Source organism: Schistocerca americana, chromosome 1 (assembly GCF_021461395.2).
Source record: "Schistocerca americana isolate TAMUIC-IGC-003095 chromosome 1, iqSchAmer2.1, whole genome shotgun sequence".
Taxonomy (NCBI): domain Eukaryota; kingdom Metazoa; phylum Arthropoda; class Insecta; order Orthoptera; family Acrididae; genus Schistocerca; species Schistocerca americana.
In genome coordinates this window covers 1,113,419,717-1,113,436,580 of record NC_060119.1, presented here as the reverse complement: position 1 = coordinate 1,113,436,580, position 16,864 = coordinate 1,113,419,717, and the positions used below count along the sequence as shown (strand labels likewise).

Sequence of the window (16,864 nt, the reverse complement as noted above, 5' to 3'; positions counted from 1 at the left end):
TATGACTGCTCAACTGTGGCAGTATATGTGTAGCTGCGAAATTTGAGAGTCACATGTCAACATTCTAAATATTATTTGAAGGTCTCACAATTGTCTGATTTTAATGTATTATATACCAGAATGTCCAGGAGTAGAAAACAGAAAATGTCAGATTTCAATGAATTTCACATACAATGTGCCCTTAAACACAACATCAAGGAGTGGTGTTTCTAACCAAAGTAGTTCTCAGAAATTGGTTTATAAATAAAGAAATTACAAGTTTTTAAAACCAGAGATCTATTGACGACTCTCTCGTGCGACACTATGGAAGCTTCAAGGAACAGACAAAAGAAACATTTCAGGCTCGCCATGCAATATGGAGTACTTGTACTCTAATCAGAGGACCAGCAGGCTAATAGTCAGTGGTGGCTATCCAGAGGCCTACGTGCTCTCATCCCTGTTTAAAACTGAGGAGTGACTAATCAGACATCCTGTACATCTGTCGATGACCCTCCATGTGACGCTATAGAAGCTTCGAGGAACAGACGAGGGGAACATTTCAGCCGCGCCATACAATATGGAATACTTATTGTACTCCAGTCAGAGGCGAATCACCAGTGGTGGCTGTTCACGGGACTAGGTGCTCCAATCCCAAGCGGGCTGTGTGGCTTGACGACCTGCATTGGCCGCCTAACGGGAACTCGCAACGAGTGCGACTCCGCAGGAAGCGGGCGAGTCGACGGTCGCGGCCGAGAGCGCCGACACTGACCTACAGCTGGCGCGTGTCGGAGAGCGGCTGGTGGGGCACTGGAGGGGCAGCCTGGAGGGAGCGGATTGAGCAGGCAGAGGCGGCCAGGCAGTCAGCAGTCGGCATGGGCAACGGCAGGAGGTGCCTGGTGGTAGCGGTCGCCGCCCTACTCGCGCTGGTGGCGACAGCGCGCTCCGAGGAGCAGACGCTCAGCGCGGAAACCACTGACGCACAGGTACGGCCACTAGCACGCACGTAGAGGGAGGCCGTGAGAAAGGCGCGGATCCAGGGTACCAATCTGGTGGCGGATCACCGGATCTCAGAGCGTTACTGCACCCCCCCCCCCCCCACCCGCGGCCACAGCCGCTCGAAAAATACACTGAAGTCATGGGATACCACTTCTACATCTACCTGATTACTCTGCTGTTCACAATAAAGTGCCTGGCAGAGGGTTCAATGAACCATCTTCATGCTGTCTTCTACCGTTCCACTCTCAAACGGCATGCGGGAAAAACGAGCAATTAAATTTTTCTGCGCGAGTCCTGATTTCTCTTATTTACGCGTGATGATCGTCTCTCCCTATGTAGGTGGATGCCAACAGAATGTTTTCACGATCGGAGGAGAAAACTGGTGATTGAAATTTCATGAGACCCCGTCGCAGCGAAAAACGCCTTTGTTTTAATGATTGCCACTTCAATTCACGTATCATGTCTGTGACACTATCCCCCCTATTTCGCGATAATACAAAACGAGCTGCCCTTCTTTGTACTTTTTCGATGTCATCCGTCAGTCCCACCTGATGCGGATCCCACACCACACAACAATACTCTAGAATAGGGCGGACAAGCGTAGTGTAAGAGGTCTCTTTGGTAGACCTGTTGCACCCTCCAAGTGTTCTCCCAATGAATCGCAGTCTTTGGTTTGCTCTGCCCACAATATTATCTATGTGATCGTTCCAATTTAGGTTATTTGTAATTGTAATCCCTAAGTATTTAGTTGAATTTACAGCCCTCAGAGTTGTGTGGCATACTGCGTAATCGAAATGTAGCTGATTTCTTTTAGTACTTGTGTGAATAACTTCACACTTTTCTTTATTCAAGGTAAATTGCCATTTTTCGCATCATACAGATATCTTATCTAAATCATTTTGCAAGTCGTTTTGATCATCTGATGACTTTACAAGACGCTAAAGACAGCATCATCTCCAAACAATCTAACCCGGCTACTCAGATTGTCTCCTATGTCGTTAATATAGATCAGGAACAATAGAGGGCCTATGACACTTCCTTGGGGAAAGCCGGATATTACTTCTGTTTAACTCGATGACTTCCCGTCTATTACTACGAACTGTGACCTTCCTGACAGGAAATCACTAATCCAGTCGCACAACTGAGGCGATACTCCGTAGGTACGCAGTTTGGTTAGAAGACGCTTATAAGGAACGGCGTCTAAAGCCTTCTGGAAATCTAAAAATATGAAATCAATTTGACATCCCCTTATCACTTCATGAGTATAAAGAGCTAGTTGTGTTTCACAAGAACGATATTTTCTGAATACGTGCTGACTATATGTCAATAAATCGTTTTTTTTTTCGAGGTACTTCATAATGTTCGAATACAGTATATGTTATAAAACCTCACTGCAAATCGACGTTAGTGATACAGACCTGTAATTCAGCGGATTACTCCTGCTTCCCTTTTTGGGTATTGGTGTGACTTGAGCAATTTTCCAGTCTTTAGGTACGGATCTTTCTGTGGGCTAGTCGTTGTATATAATTGCTAAATATGGAGCTATTTTATCAACATACTCTGAGAGGAACCTGACTGGTATACAATCTGGACCGGAGGCCTTGCCTTTATTAAGTAATTTAAGCTGCTTTGCTACACCGAGGATATCTACTTCTATGTTTCTCATCTTGGCAGTTGTTCTTGATTGGAATTCAAGAATATTTACTTCGTCTTCTTTGGTGAAGGAGTTTTGGAAAACCGTGTTTAATAACTCTACTTTAGTGGCACTGTCATCAGTGACTTTGCCGTTGTTATCGCGCAGTGAAGGTATTGATTGCGTCTTGCCACTGGTGTGCTTTTATGTATAACCAGAATCTCTTTGGGTTTTCTGCCAGATTTCGAAATAGAATTTCGTTGCGGAAATTGTATCGGACGTCCTGCAGCAACATGATGTGGCACAGACTCAACAAGTCACTGGAAGTGAACTGCAGAAATATTGAGCCATGCTGCCTCTATAGCCGACCATAACTGCGAAAGTTGCTGGGGCAGTATGTTCTGCACGGACTGACCTCTCCATTACGTCCTATAAATGTTCAAAGAGATTTCTGCCGGGCGAACTGGGTGGCTAAATCTTTCGCTCGAATTGTTCAAACCAATCGCGATCAATTGTTGCCCAGTGACATGGCGAATTGTCATCCGTAAAAATTGCATCGTTGTTTGGGAACATGCCGTTCATGAACGGCTGCAAATGGTCTGCAAGTAGCCGAACATACAGAGGATCCAGTCATTCCGTACAAACACAGCCCACACAGTTATGGAGCCACCACTAGCTTGCACAGTGCCTTGTTGACAACCTGGGTCTATGGTCGGCGCCAAACTCGAACCCTACCATCAGCTCTTACCACCTGAAATCGGGACTCATCCGACCAGGTCACGGTTTTCCAGTCGTCTAGGGTCCAACCTGATACAGTCAAGAGCCCAGCAGAAGCGCTGCAGGCGATATCGCACTGTCAGCAAAGACTGGGTTGTTTGGGGGAGGAGACCAGACAGCGAGGTCAACGGTCTCATCGGATTAGGTAAGTACGGGGAAGGAAGTCGGCCATGCTCTTTGAAAGAAACCATCCCGGCATTTGCCTGGAGCGATTTAGGGAAATCACGGAATACCTAAATCAGGATGACCGGACGCGGGATTGAACCGTCGTCCTCCCGAATGCGAATCCAGTGTGCTAGCCACTGCGCCACCTCGCTCGGTCCTTAGCAAAGCCATTCGCGTCGGCCGTCTGTTGCCATAGCCCATTAACGCCAAATTTCGCCACACTGTCCTAAAGGGTACGCTCGTCGTACGCCCCACATTGATTTCTGTTGTTATGTCACGGAGTGTTGCTTGTCTTAGCACTGACAACTCTACGCAAACGCAGCTTCTCTCAGTCGGTAAGTGGCCGTTGTCGGACACTGCATTGTCCGTGGTGAGAGGTAATGCCTGAAATTTGGTATTCTCGGTACACTCTGAACCTGTGGGTACCGGAATCTTAAATTTCCTAACGTTTTCCTAAATCGAATGTTCCATGTGTCTGGCTCCAACTCCATCCTGCGTTCCAAGTCTGGAAATTCCCGCCGTGCGGCAATAATGAGTTCGGAAATCTTTTCACAGGAATCACTTGAGCAAAAATGGCAGCTCCGCCAATACGCTGCCCTTTTGTGCCTTGTGTACGCAATGCTACCGTCATCGTATGTGCATATCACTAGCCTATGACTTGTCACCTCAGCGTATTTGCGGTCACCTACAGTTTTGACGTGCCACTGAGACCTACGATTTTAATAACAATAAAATATATAAAATGTTGTAATACTGAATAGTAATTTGTTTATATCACTACTTAGTACATCACTTTAGCATTTGCATTCCTCTGAAAATATGAGCCTGGGCGTCATGCATTTAATGTAAGAACTACAATACAGTACTATGCAAAAGTTAAGGACGAAAGTAGCTTTTGCATCATCTGTCACTGCGAAGTAACATAGCTTGATGAAACTTGGAACATACATAGAAGGAACTGCTACAGTTTAGTACAGTAGATAACTAGAAGAAGTACATAATAAGGCGATTATAAATGTAAATGGAAGGGGACCAGACACCATGCATTCAAATAACAAACATAAATGACACTTTTATTCGATCACACTTATTACACTGAAGTCACAGCAATTTATGGTGGTCCCCAGGACATAACAAAAGTCGAGATATGGTTCTTAATAGATTGTGTGATCACCACGGACGGCAATACGTGCTCTGCAATGTGCTCTCGTACTGGCCACAAGCTTAGTAAGAAGTTCTTGTGATATGTCCTTTTCCTCCACCAGCGCGCTTCACAACGGCTGGATGGCCGTTGCTACATGTGGACGTGCTACAATGTGTCTCCATAGCACATCCCAAAGTCGAGAGATCGGGCACGCCAGTCCATTCACCGAATATCCTCTCGTTCCAAGAGCTTCTCCACCAGCACTGTTCGATACGGTCGCGTATTGTCACCTAGAAAAATGAAGACAGGGTCGAATGGATCCCTGCAAAGACCTAAATGGGGAATGAATACAGTTGACCAGTGAGTGTACCGTGTTTAAAGATTTGGAGGTCAGTACGCCCATGCAACACTATGCCTCTCCACACCATAACATCTGGATCACCAAAACGAACATTTCAACCATGTTGTACTTACCCTCATATGGTGAGACGTAGAAACACGTAATGTACTCAGGAACATCGTCGATTATTAGAACTTTGCAGGCGAAGCAGCTTTTGGAGCATGAGAATATTTGGTGAACAGATTGGGGTGCCCTTTCCACCCACTCAAATTCAATCGAGCACGTGTGGGATGCTTTGAGAAGAAGTATTGGGTTAGGTTAGGTTAGGTCAGGATACGTTGGTTAGGTTAGGTTAGGTTAGGTTATGTTAGTAGCACGTACATGTGCACCAACGACCGTCACCAGTTGCCAACCGTGCTGTTGGGAGGAATGGCACGCTCTACCACAAGAGTTTCTTACCAACATTCTGGCTAGCATGAGAGCATGTTGCAGAGCATGCATTCCTGTCCGTGGTGATCACTCATCCTATTAAAAATCATGTTCTGTGTTTTGTAATGTGGAGGACACCATGATGAATCGCGATGTCTTCAGTGTGATTATTGTCTTTGAGTAAAAGTATCATTTCTGCTCGTCTCTTTGCGTATTTCCTTCAGTAACTTTGTGTACTATACCGTAGCAGTTTTTTCCACGTATTGTCACAGTTGATGGGGCCAGCTTCGCACCTGGTGGCCGGTCTTGACGACGTCATATCGTACTTGCGATGCTGCGGCTTGCAGGGGCAGTAGCGGCTGCCCGCCTGATGGTGCCCAAAGGGTTGCCGATCTATTAGGCGAGAGCCTCCGGCGTGGCGAGTTTCCTTGCAGCCCAGTAACGAGGTGTGAAATCTGAAAATTGATATGTGTAAAAATATATACGCTTCTACGGAAATGTAGTTGTTTGGGGGGAAGGGAGGGGATGGGGGTCACCCCCTCCCCTCTTGGATGCGCGCCTGCCATGTGATCGTCAGTTTTGCAGACATTAGGGTCCAAGTTGACGCGTTACTTGACTTCTGATTGGCATTCGATAAAGAGACACACTGTTGTTCAGTGAACAAAGTACCAGCGTTCCCAATGGCCTTCCCGATTTGCCTTTGGGCTCAGGGCCTTCTACCAGGTGGAGCACAGCACGTCGCTTAGAACAGCGTATATAGAAGTAGCTTCATGTGTGCCCCAGAAACGTGTGTTGCAACCTTTGCTGTTCATGGCCTGACAGACAATATTAACAGTAACCTTAGGTTTTTCGCAGATTATCCAGCTATCTGTAGCAAAATACTAACAGAAAAAAGGTATATAGGTATTCAGACAGACCTTGACTGTGCGGCTGGTCCCGGCGGAGGTTCGAGTCCTCCCTCGGGCATGGGTGTGTGTGTTTGTGCTTAGGATAATTTAGATAAAGTAGTGTGTAAGCTTAGGGACTGATGACCTTAGCAGTTAAGTCCCATAAGATTTCACACACATTTGAACTTTTTGAACAGACCTTGATATGATTTCAGTGTGGTGCAAGAACTGACAACACGCTTTAAAGTATTCAAAAATGTAAAGTTACGTACTTCAAAAAACAAAAAAAATGAAGTATTTTATGCCTACAATATCATTAAATCCCTATTAGAGTAGGTGAACTCCTACAAATACGTAGGTGTAACAGTTTGTGGGGGTATGAACTCAACCGATCACGTGGGCTCAGTTATAGGTAAAGCAGATGGCAGACTTCGATTATCGTCATGACACTGGCAAAATGCGATATGTCTACAAATAAGATTGCTTATAAAATATTCATGCTACCAATTCTTCATTATTGTTCAAGTATTTGGGATCTGTACCAAATGGATCTATCGGGGGATACTGGACAGATGCAAAGAAGGGCAGCACGAATTTTCACCCATAGAGAGCGTCAGGGAGATGCCCAAAAACCTGAACTGGCAGAAATATGAAACTGCATAACGAAAGCCTATTTAATAAGTTTCAAGGAGGAATTTAGGAGTACACTACAGTTTCCTATGTGCTGCTGTCGTAGGGACTGCAAAGCAAGATTCGACTAATTATTGCTCACTCACAGGTGTAAGCAATGATTTTTCCCGCATTCCGTTTGCGAGCCGAATAGGAAGAAGACATAATGAACATTACAACGGGCAAGACAGTGTTCCATGGACTTCGTATTGCTTCGCAGAGTACTGATCCAGATGCAAATGTGGATGCCTGGTGTTCCCTCAGATCCAGAGCATCGTAGACAACGGCGGCCAGGTTGATGCCGTGTTGCTTGTCTTTCGCAAGGCATTCCCTACTATCCTGGGCTAGAATGAAATTTTCATTCTGCAGCGGAGTGAGAGCTGATATGAAACTTCCCGGCAGATTAAAACTGTGTGCTGAACCGAGACTCGAAATCGGGACGAGGGAAGCTGCGAGGACGGGTCGTGAGACGTGCTTGAGTAGCTCATTCGGCAGAACGTTTTCCCGCGAAAGGCAAAGGTTCAGAGTTCCAGTCTCGGTTCGACACACATTTTAAATCTGCCAGGTAGTTTCATATCAGTGCACACTCCACTGCAGCTTGAAAATTCATTCTGGGAACATCCCCCTGGCTGTAGCTAAGCCATGTCTCCGCAATATCCTTTCTTACAGGAGTGTAGTCCCACAAGTTCCGCTGGGGAACTTCTGTGACGTTTGGAAGGTGTGAAATGAGGTACTGTAGGGAGTAAAACTGTAAGGACGGGTATGAGTCGTGCTTGGGTAGCTCAGTTGGTAGAGCATTTGTACACGAAAGCAAAGGTCCCGATTTCGAGCCTCGGTTCGTCCTAGAGTTTTAATCTGCCAGGAAGTTTCAGTTCTAGTCTGTCATTTGATGAATAGAGCACCAGCTTCCCCAGTATCGTTCCAGGTTTGTTACTAGATTCAGGACTTCTTAGCAGATGAGACTCGCCACCTCGTTCTTAACGGGACGAAATTGACAAATTTAAAAGTAACTTTGTTTGTTCCACAAAGGAGTGCTAGAGGGACATTACTGTTTAAATATATACAAATACATTGACGGAAAAAAAGGCGCATCCAGTGACGCCTATGGACTGAGGATGACACGGCGGCCGGTCGGTGCCATTGGGCCTTCATGGTCTGTTCGGGAAGAGTTTAGTTTAGTTTAGTTTTTTAAAACAAATAAAATGGTATTTGTAATAAGATAAAATGAAAAGGAACTCTCTTATTCGCGTTTAATAAGTTAGCTTCGTAAAAATGTGTCCGTGAAGCTGGGGAATCCATGATGCCCTTTTGTCTATTATAGTTAAAAAGTCTCTTTTATCTTAAAATATTCCACAAATAGAATGTTTTAGCACAAAATCAGTATGCAATGTCAGAATCCGGGTAAAAAAAGCTTTCTAACGATACCTCTTTCGTACCTGTACGATTAGTATGTGTTGAGAAAAGTGGATGTTGACCTGATAAATAATACGTTGACTGTTGTGAATCTGTTAGTCACAGTAACCTGTTACACAGTATTCGTTCTTCAGCGTGTAAATGGCCTGGGAGACTAAAAACGCATACGGCTGGGCACAGTATTACCAAACACAGACATATGGACCGGAATATTTATAGGGCCGAGTGCATAGATGCACATACTGGTTTCCCCTTGGGGCGTATTCATTTGAGGCTGCAAGTACCAGCTATTGATTGATCCCAGAATTCGACCTGCAATTGCTCATTAATTAGCTACAGAATGAAGGTGGGAGATGAGGTACTGGCGGAAATAAAGCCATGAGTCGTTCGCGGCTTTAGTCGGAGTCACAAATTACGAGTTTAGGCTTATTCTGCGCGCGTAACGTCACGCAGTTCCGACAGCCAGTGAGCGTTAAGTAGTGTCCTGAGAGATCTGCCATGAACGTAGTTGCCAGTGCGAGAATTAAAAGTGATCGCAGCGAGTTATTCACTGAATTTTTAGCCCATTTGTTGCGATTCGTAGTGGGGGATGATGGTGGTAAGCGACAAAAATTTACAGAATCAAGCGAGGGACATAACTTGCAAGATACACGCTTTCATGCAGCGCAAAGCTCCTTCATGCGTTTACCGTAAATGTTGCTTGGAACTGGCAACACTCGACCCGAGTGGACCGCAATCGTTGGTGAATCAGACTGCAGGTCAGTCGGTAGAGTACTTGCCTGCAAAAGGCAAAGGTCGTAGTTTCGAGTCCCAGTCCAGTAGACTTTTAATCTGCCAAGAAGTTCCGGATTAGTTACAGGTTGCGGGAGCATGCACAGACTTGCTTTCTCACAATTATTTTCTGCCATAGTGGCTATGTTTGTGAACCGTGACTGTATGGGATAATTATTTATTTCTAGTTTCTTTTTTATTTTATGTTTAATCTAACATAATGCAGCGCGTTTCGAACATGTTCAGTTCATCGTCAGGTGTTTATACATACATACAGAGAAATGTAACTTAAAGTTAAACAGTCTTAATCTACACTCCTGGAAATGGAAAAAAGAACACATTGACACCGGTGTGTCAGACCCACCATACTTGCTCCGGACACTGCGAGAGGGCTGTACAAGCAATGATCACACGCACGGCACAGCGGACACACCAGGAACCGCGGTGTTGGCCGTCGAATGGCGCTAGCTGCGCAGCATTTGTGCACCGCCGCCGTCAGTGTCAGCCAGTTTGCCGTGGCATACGGAGCTCCATCGCAGTCTTTAACACTGGTAGCATGCCGCGACAGCGTGGACGTGAACCGTATGTGCAGTTGACGGACTTTGAGCGAGGGCGTATAGTGGGCATGCGGGAGGCCGGGTGGACGTACCGCCGAATTGCTCAACACGTGGGGCGTGAGGTCTCCACAGTACATCGATGTTGTCGCCAGTGGTCGGCGGAAGGTGCACGTGCCCGTCGACCTGGGACCGGACCGCAGCGACGCACGGATGCACGCCAAGACCGTAGGATCCTACGCAGTGCCGTAGGGGACCGCACCGCCACTTCCCAGCAAATTAGGGACACTGTTGCTCCTGGGGTATCGGCGAGGACCATTCGCAACCGTCTCCATGAAGCTGGGCTACGGTCCCGCACACCGTTAGGCCGTCTTCCGCTCACGCCCCAACATCGTGCAGCCCGCCTCCAGTGGTGTCGCGACAGGCGTGAATGGAGGGACGAATGGAGACGTGTCGTCTTCAGCGATGAGAGTCGCTTCTGCCTTGGTGCCAATGATGGTCGTATGCGTGTTTGGCGCCGTGCGGGTGAGCGCCACAATCAGGACTGCATACGACCGAGGCACACAGGGCCAACACCCGGCATCATGGTGTGGGGAGCGATCTCCTACACTGGCCGTACACCCTGGTGATCGTCGAGGGGACACTGAATAGTGCACGGTACATCCAAACCGTCATCGAACCCATCGTTCTACCATTCCTAGACCGCCAAGGGAACTTGCTGTTCCAACAGGACAATGCACGTCCGCATGTATCCCGTGCCACCCAACGTGCTCTAGAAGGTGTAAGTCAACTACCCTGGCCAGCAAGATCTCCGGATCTGTCCCCCATTGAGCATGTTTGGGACCGGATGAAGCGTCGTCTCACGCGGTCTGCACGTCCAGCACGAACGCTGGTCCAACTGAGGCGCCAGGTGGAAATGGCATGGCAAGCCGTTCCACAGGACTACATCCAGCATCTCTACGATCGTCTCCATGGGAGAATAGCAGCCTGCATTGCTGCGAAAGGTGGATATACACTGTACTAGTGCCAACATTGTGCATGCTCTGTTGCCTGTGTCTATGTGCCTGTGGTTCTGTCAGTGTGATCATGTGATGTATCTGACCCCAGGATTGTGTCAATAAAGTTTCCCCTTCCTGGGACAATGAATTCACGGTGTTCTTATTTCAATTTCCAGGAGTGTAGATTAATCTAGAACTCTTTGTCCATTGTTTGTTACTGTAGCGGCTGGTGTGGCATTTGGGCGGAAGGAGGGGGGCAGTGTATGGATAGAAATCGAAATCAGTGATGTCTCCTGCTGGTTTTCTTCCTTGTGGTTGACTATGCATGATATCACAGCCTGTATAGGATGCAGATAGATTTTCATAACTTATGTGTTCCGAAAACAGTGTGAAAGGCTTTTATGACAGTTCATCACTTACGATTTCGTCATCTTGCTGCTTCACTTGCATCACTGGTGTAATGGCGGGGCTGTTGATTGACATTACACTATTGCACATTATGTTTTGTCACTGATTGCCACTGTACAAATTGCTTCGATGTTATACACACAACACAGGATGACAAAGTATAATGTGCAATAGTGTAATGTCACTCAACAGCTCCACCATTACACCAATGATGCAACTGAAGCAGCAAGATGACGAAACCGTAAGCGATGAACTGTCTTAAAAGCCTTTCACACTATTTTCGTAACACATAACTCATGAAAATCTATCTGCAGCCTACACAGGCTGTGATATCATGCATAGGCAACCACAAGAAAGAAAACCAGCAGAAGACATCACTGATTTCGATTTCTAGCAATACACTGCTCCCCTCCTACCGCCCAAATGCTACACCAGCCGCTACAGTAACAAACAATGGACAAAGAGTTCTAGATTAATCTAGATTAAGACTGTTTAACTTTAAGTAACATTTCTTTGTATGTATGTATAAACGGCTGAAGATGGACAGAACATGTCCGAAACGCGCTGCATTATGTTAGACTAAACATAAAATAAAAAGTGACTGGTAGCAGAAACTAGAAATAAATAATTGCTTGATCACACTGTATAAGTAAGCCCAACAAGTCGTACAGTTTCCGAAATGCTCGTGCCGAGCCTCCGGGCCATCAAAATCTGCCTTCGGTCAAACGCAGATAGATCACGCGCCTTCCCCATTCTACATAAGGACAGCACGCTGACTTATACTACATGCACCGTGTATGTGTCTGACTAGCAATCATTCCTCGCCAGGCTATCGCCTGGACAGGTTTATGTCGACAATAGGTCGGTGGTCATAATTTTCTGGCAGATCAGTGTAAGTCTCAACTCGAATGATCACAGTATTACGACAAGGTCCATGTTTGTTGGTTCGGTAACCGTCACGACGTGGCTGGTGGTTACCTCGAAGACACGACACACTAATGCCGAAATTCTGCCTTTCATAATAACTCATCGATAATAAAACTTCAGAAACTAATTTAAAACACACATATTTGGTATTGAAGTCCTTAACCGTTATCAAATGCAGCAGTTTTCACAGGCCACGTCTCCATCCTTACACGAGGCGCCCACCACCACGGATCACGCTTGACACACTTACATGATTACGATCCGCGTTCTCGAATAAGGCGATATCGATACTGCAGCAGGGCGGGCGGAGGTATTAGAGTATGGCTATAAGCTTTTTGTGCTTGCGTTGTCTTTAGATTCATTAAGCATTAAACATCGACCGCGCACAAAATGCAGCGGTCTAGTGATAAATGAGCTTGATTGGTGGTAGAACAGACACATTTCCGTATTTCATTCGTTTTTACCTCCTCTGCACTCATTGTGACGGAGACGTAGCTGAATGACAACCAATACATCTACATCTACATCATACTCGCAAACCATCTAATGGTGTGTGGCGGAGGGTACTTTCGGTACCGCTATCTGATCCCTCCAACCCTGTACCACTCTCGAATACTGCGTGTGAAGAATGATTGTCGGTAAGCCCCTGTATTGGCTCTAATTTCTCGAATTTTCTCCCCGTGGTCAATACGCGAGATGTATGTGGGGGTAAGTAATATGTCGGAACGTAGGAGACGAGGTACTGGCAGAATTGAAGCTGTGGTGACGGGTCGTGGGTCGTGCTTGGGTAGCTCAGGTGGTAGAGCACCTGCCCGCGAAAGGCAAAGGTCCCGAGTTCGAGTCTCAGTCCGGCACACACTTATAATCTGCCAGGAAGTTTCATATCAGCGCACACTCCGCTGCAGAGTGAAAATCTCATTCAAGTAGTATGTTGTCCGACTCCTCCTGAAAAGCACTGTCCCGAAACTGCAGTAGTAAATCTCTCTGTGATGCACAACGCCTCTCTTGTAACGTCTACCAGGGGAGTTTGTTTAGCAGCTCCGTAACGCCCTCTCGCCAGCTCAACGATGTGTTCTTAGTTGGATCTTCTCTATCACCTCTATCAGTTCTACCAGATAGGGATCCCACATAGATGAACAATACTCACGAATCGGGCGAACAAGTGCCTTATAAGCCACTTCTTTCGTGGATGAGTTACTTTCCCTAAGATTCTTTCGATTAATCTGAGTCTGGTGTCCGCTTCTTCCACTATCTGTTTTATATGGTCATTCCACTTAGGGTCGCTCTGGATAGTTACGCCTGGATATTTTACGGCAGACGCTGTCTCCAGCTGTTTGTCATCAATAGTGTAGCTGTGCAGTAGTGGATTTCTTTTCCTACGTGTGCGCAGTATGTTACATTTATTTACGTTCAGGGTAAACTGCCAGAGTCCGCACCATTCATCAATTCTCTGCAGGTCGTTCTGCAAATTCCTACTATCTTCTGGCGTTGCTGCTTTGGTATAGATAACCGCATCATCGGCGAATAATCTTAAAGAGCATCTGACGCTTACTACCCTGAAACTTCCTAGGAGATTAAAACTGTGTGATGGTCCTGGACAAGAACCCAGATCTTTGTCTTTCCAGGGCAATGCTCTTACTGACTGAGCTATTAGGTACAAATCACGACCCGCTCTCAGAGCTCCATTCTTTCTAAAATCTCTCTTCCACTTTCCAAACTTCACATAAGTGCTCCTGAATTCCATGCGGGTCTAGCCTCCTGGAAGGATATTAGCCACAGTCTACGAGATTGTTTCTAGAATGAATTTCCACTATGCACTATGCAACGGCATTGCCACAGTGGTAATACCAGTTCCGGTCAGATCACCGAAGTTAAGTGCTGTCGGGCTGGGCTAGTACTTGTATGGGTGACCATCCGGTCTGCCGAGTGCCGTTGGCAAGCGGGGTGCATTCAGCCCTTGCGAGGCAAAGTGTGGAGATACTTGATTGAGAAGTGGCGACTCATGTCTCGTAAACTGCCATACGGTCGGGAGAGCTGTGTGCTGACCACATGCCCCCCCCCCCCCCCCCACCCTATCCGCATCCAGTGAAGTGAAATGAAATGATAGTATGGCATAGTTAGCCGGGAGGTCCCATTCGGGTTCGGCCGCCAAGTACATGTCTTATTTCAGTCGGCGCCACATTGGGCGACTTGTGGCTGATGATGAGGATGAAATGATGCTGAGGACAACACAACAACTAGTCCACGAGCGGAGAATATCTCCAACCCGGCCGGGAATCGAACCCGAGCCCGCTGCATGGGAGGCGAGCACGTTACCACCCTGCTAAGCAGGCGGATTCCGCATTCAGTGGCATCCAGTGACACCTGTGGGCTGAGGATGACACGGCGGCCAGTCGGTACCGTTCGGCCTTCATGGGCTGTTCGGGCGGAGTTCAGTTTAGTTTTAGCAGAGTGTATATATGAGTGTGTGAGGGAGTGGCATGAGTCGTATGTAAATAGCTCAAAGTGTTTTCCTGGAAAAGGCAATGTTCCAGTTTCAAGTCCTGGTCCATTGCGCAGTAGTTTGCCAGGAAGTTTTAAATCAGCGCACACGCCGCTTCAGAGTGAAAGATTCATTCTGGAAACCTGTGTCATGTTTTAATATAAATTACATGCGTATGGTAATTATTTTGCATCAGATGATGTTGCTGTGGGATATATGAGAAAACTAATCAGGTTTCCAATATTAGTGTTTAATTTTGAATACAAGTTAAAAAGTTTAGCATTCGTGCTAAATGTGAGTCACCCATCAATTATGCGTTGCTGATACGTCCCACCTCACTTCATTGGGCGTGCGATGCGTGCCAGCCAATTCTCGTTGCTTCACTCCGTGGTACATCTAGTGAATAACCGTCTGCTGAACAACCTACCATCAAAATGATGACAGGGAGGCAGCCTCGATGCCACTTAATACGATAGCTTTATGTCGTCGATGACGGACTGTAGTTTGGAATCCGCGACTTTACATGACATTAAAGATAAATGAAAGAACTACCTCTGTAAGTCATTTTTATTTTCCCCCACGACGCATTTCGAGTGCTTATACCCTCATCTTCAGGTCGTTCAGTGGGTTACTTTACATTTTTATTTGCTGGGTGTAGCCAGTTGTCTTTTTTGAGTTCCATTTCACTACCAAAACAAAACCGAACAAACACCGTCCGAACAGTCCATGAAGGCCCAACGGTACCGACCGGCCACCGTGTCATCCACAGCCCTTAGGCGTGGATGCGGCTATGGAGGGGCGAGTGGTCAGCATACAACTCTCCGGCTGTTGTCAGTTTTCGTGACTGGTGTCGCTACTCGTCAGTCAAGTAGCTCCTCAGTTGGTCTCACAAGGGCTGAGTGCACCCCAATATCCAACAGCAATCGACAGACCTGGACGGTCACCCATCCAAGTGTTAGCCAATCGCGACAGCGCTTAACTTCGGTGATCTGACGGGAACTGGGGTTACCACTACGACAAGGCCGTTGGCCCATTTCACTACCAATAAGCTATAATCAGTACTTGTCAACGTAATATGGCACTGAAATGTTAAAGAATGATAAATCTGCTTTCAGGATGTTACAACAGAAAGGACCCTAAATATATATTCTTGTCTTTGAATGACACACAAAGACGAAACAGCAATATCTACAGTCCAGAGATTATATCACCTAGCTCATAGGCCCGTTTTTCACAGACAGAACACAGAACGCGCACAAGTTCGCAGCCTCCTAACAGACCATCTTCCAAGGACGCTAGGGGACGTTCCTTTGTAGATTAGGAGGCACCTGACGTACCAACATGATGGCTGCCCAGCCCAAGTGCACGAAGTGCTACAGCATGGCTTGATGAATTGTTTCCAGATCTTTGGATTGTACTCAGATGACCTGTACCTTGGCCGGCCCGTTCCCCAGATTTGGCGGCTGTAGACTTCGTTCTGTGGGGAAATCTGAAAGACGCTGTCTACAAGGACGTAGCGACTACACCTGGTGATACGCAACGTCGTATTACTGCAGGCTGATCGTAAATTTCCGCGGAAATGCTAGCACATGTGCAGCAGTCGTTCCACACCAGACTGGAAGCGTGTATTGCCGCTGGCGGTGGTCATTTTGAACAAAACCTGTGATGGTCACTTGTCTCGTTACTGGTCAGAATACACATAACTACGAGGTGCATTCAAGTTCTAAAGCCTTCGATTTTTTTTCTAATTAACTACTCACTCGAAATCGATGAAACTGGCGTTACTTCTCGACGTAATCGCCCTGCAGACGTACACATTTTTCACAACGCTGACGCCATGATTCCATGGCAGCGGCGAAGGCTTCTTTAGGAGTCTGTTTTGACCACTGGAAAATCGCTGAGGCAATAGCAGCACGGCTGGTGAATGTGCGGCCACAGAGAGTGTCTTCCATTGTTGAAAAAAGCCAAAAGTCACTAGGAGCCAGGTCAGGTGAGTAGGGAGCATGAGGAATCACTTCAAAGTTGTTATCACGAAGAAACTGTTGCGTAACGTTAGCTCGATGTACGGGTGCGTTGTCTTGGTGAAACAGCACACGCACAGCCCTTCCCGGACGTTTTTGTTGCAGTACAGGAAGGAATTTGTTCTTCAAAACATTTTAGTAGGATGCACCTGTTACCGTAGTGCCCTTTGGAACGCAATGGATAAGGATTACGCCCTCGCTGTCCCAGAACATGGACACCATCATTTTTTCAGCACTGGCGGTTACCCGAAATTTTTTTGGTGGCGATGAA

The 16,864-nt window shown here is 46.6% G+C and overlaps 1 protein-coding gene across 1 annotated transcript in view; it reads left to right on the top strand.

The window, feature by feature from the left end:
- Window positions 1-851: 851 nt before the first annotated feature.
- The window catches only part of LOC124618647 (inter-alpha-trypsin inhibitor heavy chain H4-like), a 132,482-nt gene continuing 116,469 nt past the window's right edge, over window positions 852-16,864 (top strand). Inside the window, exon 1 of the mRNA XM_047145367.1 lies at window positions 852-962. Coding sequence (XP_047001323.1) covers window positions 852-962 — 111 coding nt within the window. The remainder of the gene's footprint in view (window positions 963-16,864) is intronic.